This window comes from Phaethon aethereus (genome assembly GCF_964289735.1).
Source record: "Phaethon aethereus genome assembly, chromosome: 5".
Taxonomy (NCBI): domain Eukaryota; kingdom Metazoa; phylum Chordata; class Aves; order Phaethontiformes; family Phaethontidae; genus Phaethon; species Phaethon aethereus.
The window spans coordinates 10,829,018-10,835,017 of record NC_138579.1 but is presented as its reverse complement, the minus strand read 5'-3'; the positions used below and the strand labels follow the sequence as shown (position 1 = coordinate 10,835,017).

Sequence of the window (6,000 nt, the reverse complement as noted above, 5' to 3'; positions counted from 1 at the left end):
GCTTCCCCGGCAGGACCGGGCGCATGTCGTGACACGGGGGTGGAAGCCCTTACTGTCGGCTCCCAGAGCAGTTTTGCGTGTCCGCAGCGACAGAGAGGGCGGCGGGGCTCTGCGGGCTCCCCTCGCCGCCCCGCCAGGCCTGCGCTCCGCCGGGGCGGCCGTTCATTCTCCTGCGGGTGTCACCTGCGCCGCCCCAGGGGCAGCGGGGGCGGCCGGCGATCGGGCCGGGGAGCGCGGCGCAGCCCTGATAAAATGGAGATCTCCTTCTCTCGGTGCGCTGAGGAATGCAGCTTAGATCCCGGGAGGTGGGTGAGGGGGAGACGAGAGCCTGATGTCTGCGCTTTTATTTTCCTTCAGTCAGGGAGAGGAAAACACGATGTTGTGGGAGAGGGAGGAGGAAAGGCCGGAGGGTCAGGCCGCCTGCAGCCGGGCTGTGGCAGCCACAACAAACAGGTGTGGCTGGGAGCGTTCCGATAAGCGCTGCACGCCGCGGCTGTCCTCGCAGGTTACAGCCGCCTGCTTCTCTGCCTGTTGCGGGGGAGAGAGGGGAGAGGTACAGCAGAACCCTCCGGTGGGAATTGCAGCCTGTGTTTCCCATCCTGGGGTAGCAGTGTGGTTTGTTTTCTGGACCAGCTTACGCAGCGAGGCAGGAAGGAAGGATTTGTGGGCTCCCAACTTAAATCAGTGTGGAAGTGGGATGAGCAATAGGGAGGCTGTTCTCCCAGCACTGGTGTAACCACTCCTGAGAGTGTACTATGAAAATAGGAGCCAGGCTATGTCATCGTACTGATGTGCTGGTCCAGATCTTTGATGATCGGGGGGGCTCAAGCTGTGATTCCTGCACAGTGCTAGTGGTGAGGAAATGTTCTGGAAGACTTTTTTTTTTTTTTCTTCCCCCCACCATATTTCATCATTGATTGGATTCAGCTTCATTTTTTTTTTTTTTTAAACAATTCTTTCTTCGGTCCCTTAGTCTTATTCTGCTGTGGGAATATTTCCAGGGCTTCAGAGCTCCTACACATGGCACATGGGCAGCAGATCCTGGCACACACTTCACAACTGCTTGTTGCCACGAGACATGAGACATGAACACAAAGTGTAAGGGGCAGCGCTGGGTCCCATGGCACAGGGAAATTTGTGAACTGCAGCTGTGCAGTGGTGTACTTCCATACTTCACTAATAACTCACTGTGTGTTGTGTTTTTTTGTGTTCAGGATGTATAAAGATTAAGTGCCAAGCGCCAAAATGAGCGTGACTTCGTGGTTCTTGGTGAGCAGCACTGGCATTCGCCATCGGCTCCCTCGGGAGATGATATTTGTTGGCAGAGATGACTGTGAACTGATGCTCCAGGTAACTTGGTCTTTTTTTTAACTTCTTCTGGAGATGCAGTAGATGTGAGTGTGATGCTGGGGATCTGTAGAGGTGTTGCATGTTTTTTTCAATTGACATCTTTGAAAAGTAACTTCCTTTTTTCTGTTGAGTCTGTGGTTGCCATGAAGACTTCACATGTTTGTGAAAGTACAAGTGAGGTTTCTTTCAAATTGCCATGTCATCAGATGGATAGGAGCTGTAGTGGTGGGAAATTAATCAAATGGATGAACTATCTTGATGCTACTAGACGTAGTAAGCAAAGACATACCATTCTGTCCTGATCTGTGATCATGCTGCTGATTTTTGTAGCTTTTAATACATGCACTGGGGTGTGTGATTTGAATGGGGGCAGGGTTTTTTGTTTGCCTCTTTTTGCCTTTAAGTTTTATTAAATTGACAGTGCTTGTATGTCTCATTTAAGTATTTCCTACCATGATAAAAAAACCTATGTTTAGCAGAGGAACTCTAGCTGTTTTGGTGGAATGAGTGAGATGGTGACCTCTTCCCAAAGTAATTGTGTTACTTGGGCAAACTTGCAGCTTCTATTAGTGCTTCCAATACCAGTGTCTCTCTCTGCTGGACCTAATCCAACGTGTCTGAAGTGTTGACTGTGGTCTGATGTTTGACAGCATAATGTAAAGGACGTCACTCCAAAAAATGGAGCTGGAATATTGCAAAGAGCTTTTGACAGGAGCAGTTTAGCTCAGAAATTTGTAGAAGCTCAGCATTAAATTAGTGTTTCTGCTAGATCCATGCCATGAGTACTTCAATGCGAAATACGTTTGATTGCATCTGCCTTTGCACCCCTTTTGCCCCTTTACAAAAGTGGCAAATGTGCCTGTTGGTGGCAAAATTAGGAAGCTGCGCAACAGGGGCTCCCTCCCCCTGTAGTTACGTCCTAAATGCTTTACTGATGTTCAGCTGTGTTTGTAGTTACTGCACAGGGATTTTGTATGCTGTGTTAGTGGGAGGTCTGTTTAGGGGGGTTAGAAGATCTTGTACGAGGTGTACTTGGAAGGCGAGGTGTTGTCTAGCTGTAATAAAACATTAGTGTCCACACAAGCAGGGCTTGCAGTGTTTGTACTGCTCTGCTAGCTGGCAGTGAGTGGCATGGCTGTGCTGCAGTGGTAGAGTCTGAAGCATACTCCTGGTCGACAGTAGATCGTTTGTTTGGGTTTGCCCATGAATCACCCCATCTTTTATTTCATGTTTCTACGTGTCTGACTGGTGAGGCATGTAAAGGTGAGATGTGAAAAATGTGTTCTCTCGTGACTTGAAGGGAGAAAACATACACAGTAGCCTTGGTTTCCAAAAATGGCCTGAGTTTTAGGGTGCCCATCTTGATACCTTTTGAAGGTACTTGAGGCTTTTTTTCTCCTTACTTTCTGAGCACTCTGAGAATTACATGTTTCAAGTTGTGCACCCCAAAATAAAAGTAAGTACCCAAATATCAATCATGCTTAAAATGCATTGCTTGTTTCTCTGGTTATTTGTGGGGTTAACTGGACAGCATGGATTGTGAGCTGCTCCATACCACATGGAGTATTTTATGCTTCTTTGCAAGTCTGAGCTGGCTTGTCAGTGTTGCGTATGGACTCGCAACCTTGTGACGCTCTACATGTGCCACACTCTTTCTACAAGGCAAATGAATTGGGATTACTGGAGGAGCCAGCAGTATCTGTGAGAGTGAAATGGTTTTATTTGGGGGCTCAGAGTTGATGGTATGAAGGCTCTGGATTGTCTGTAAAAGCCAGCTGCTTACGTTCATGGGGTGAGTTATATGTGACCCTTTGTAAACATATTAGTTTACTATCTCCAGTAATGAAGCTTTTTCTAGGATCACATGTGAGGTCTTATTCCTAGCCATTTGCTTGTAAAGAAGTTTTCCAGAGCTACCTGGGCTCCAAATGAGATGACTGTAGTAAGACTTGGTGTGGAAGACAGTCTGTGAACAGAGACTTGATATTCAAGCAAAGTTGTATGTGAGCAGATGGAGGATGAGATCTAAAAATAGACTTTTTTCCTACTGTGACTGTCTGTGTCACAAAATTGTTGTGCAGACTGGCACAATCATTTGTCTTGGGGAAAGATTAAGAAGCAAAGCAGTTATCAGAGGAGATGGACAGAGCTCTTGTGACAGTGTTCGCACCTGTAGTATTTCTGTGGTACTGACCCTGAAACTGTATATTCACTGCACAGTTATTTTGCTTATGTATTTCAAGATATTGACATTTAATCCCTTAAAGTGCACAACTGGAAGCAGACTGGCAGTGTCTGGGGAATGGACTGGATGACCTGATTGCTGTTTTTTCATCTCCAAGACTTACTGCTTAGTGATTTCATCGTGATATGGTTTGTGGTTCCATTTTGAGACTGTGTGTGTCAGATGGCATACAAACATACGATACAGATAAGCCTTGTCCTAGAGACCTTGCAGTCCTGCCTTTCTCATTTTACTGTTTTAGGAGTGTTTTGTCTTTTGATATTTTCTGTCCCAAGGTATCAGGTCCCTAAACAGCAAAAAATTATGGTTTTGTCACCAAACAATCAAGCTTTAGTTTCGGCTGTGTTTACTTATTTCATACAAGTGCTAAATTTGCTTTCTGGTTAACAGAGAAGTGAAGAAAACCAGAGTCTTTAAGCTTAAAATGAAGTAGGTTTGATAGTGGGGAAACGTGATCTACCCTGAAATCTTCTATACCTACTAAGAGGATTAGAAATATTTAAAATGTTTTTGCAGCACTGTAAAGCTTCTAGTAAAAGTAAATTCGAGATTTACATTGTGTGTGAGTGTTAATGCATGGGCAAAAATGCCATGTAGCGCAGCTTGGCATGCAGTGTTGTTACACAGTCAAGGGCTCAGTTCTGCCCTTTTTCTGAAGAACAGTGCTTGATTTCTTCAACCGTCAGCAAACAGCAGGAGTGTGGAAATCCAGACCTTCACAAATTTTCACTGGTGTGCTTTTTTCTGTGAAGCTTGGTGGTGGTAGGAAGTAATTCTCTGAAAAGGTTAACTTTTTTTTTTTAAACCAAAAATAAGAGGGTTTTTGGACCATCTTGAACAAAGTAATTTCCTCCCCCCCCTTTTTTTTTTTTCCTTGGGAAGTATAGTTGCCATTTTTTATCAACTTTGGTCATTTGCATAATGTGATGGGTATTTACTCAGGGGACAAACATTTTGCTAAATGTAAATACTTGAGAAGGGAAAGCAGGGTCATGATTTCCCTGTTTTTGTTTGAGAGATGTTTATTAAAAAATTTGTGAAAGCAAAATGCTTAACCAGTGAGTTTTTCGCTCTTGAGTATTTCCCTCTCTTCAGAGCAATGGTTTGGGCGTGCTGTTGCCCTATGTGGGGTTACATGTGAGTTACAGCAGGAGTAGGTGCAGGTGGCATGATGCTCCTAAAACAGGAGTCTGTTCTAGGTAGTGTGTTCTGGATGTGATCAGCTCCTTTGGTCTTTGCTATGAGCAACTCTGAGAGGAAAAAAAAATGCTGTTTTCTTCATGTAAACTATTTAAAAGTATGTTTAACCTGCTCTTTGAAGTTTTGGTGTTGTAGAGCTGGGGGCTTATGCTTTTCAAGGGTGAATGCCTAGGTCAGAGATTATTATTCTTATCGCCCCCTCCCGCCTTGTAATCTAAATATGTTGGGCCAAGTTCCAAACCTCTGAAAAAGTTGGAGCTTGCATGTGGTCAGCAGGGACTTGCTTGATACTATTGTCTGAATCACAGAATCACTAGGCTGGAAAGGACCTTCAAGATCATCAAGTCCAACCATTAATCCAGCGCCACCATGTCCCCTAAACCATGTCCTGAAGCGCCACATCCACACGTTTTTTGAACACTTCCAGAGATGGCGACTCCACCACCTCCCTGGGCAGCCTGTTCCAATGCCTGACTACCCTCTCAGTGAAGAAATTTTTCCTAATATCCAATCTAAACCTCCCCTGGTGCAACTTGAGGCCATTTCCTCTTGTCCTATCACTAGTTACTTGGGAGAAGAGACCAACACCCTCGTCGCCACAACCCCCTTTCAGGTAGTTGTAGAGAGCGATAAGGTCTCTTCTCGGCCTCCTCTTCTCCAGACTAAACAACCCCAGTTCCCTCAGCCGCTCCTCATAAGACTTGTGCTCCAGACCCCTCACCAGCTTTGTTGCCCTTCTCTGGACACGCTCCAGCACCTCAACATCCTTCTTGTAGTGAGGGCCCCAACACTGAACACAGTATTCAAGGTGCGGCCTCACCAGTGCTGAGTACAGGGGCACAATCACTTCCCTACTCCTGCTGGCCACACTATTCCTGATACAGGCCAGGATGCTGTTGGCCTTCTTGGCCACCTGAAGTCATATTTCACCTGGGAGTGAGGTTGGTGAGGGGATGGATTGGGGAACAGAACTGTTGCAGGTTGGGCAAAGAGGAACTAAGTGCAGGGATGCACAAGGCCGGGGTTTAGATGTAAGAGCAACTGTGATAGATTAGATCAAGGTGCATCTAGCCTGGTATCCTGACTCAGACAGTGGTCAAAGCAGCTGTCTAGGAAAGTGCAAGGACAAGCCAAGAGTACTTCCAGAGTACTTGCTCAACCTCTTAACCTGTGTTTCAGGAAGCCGGAGGCCAGATCGGACCATT

The 6,000-nt window shown here is 45.8% G+C and overlaps 1 protein-coding gene across 1 annotated transcript in view; it reads left to right on the top strand.

The window, feature by feature from the left end:
• The first annotated feature begins 539 nt into the window (after positions 1-539).
• Positions 540-6,000, top strand: part of CEP170B (centrosomal protein 170B) — a 55,852-nt gene continuing 50,391 nt past the window's right edge. Inside the window, exon 1 of the mRNA XM_082001040.1 lies at positions 540-1,350. Within this exon, the coding sequence (XP_081857166.1) occupies positions 1,246-1,350 (105 nt within the window). The 5' untranslated portion in view covers positions 540-1,245. The remainder of the gene's footprint in view (positions 1,351-6,000) is intronic.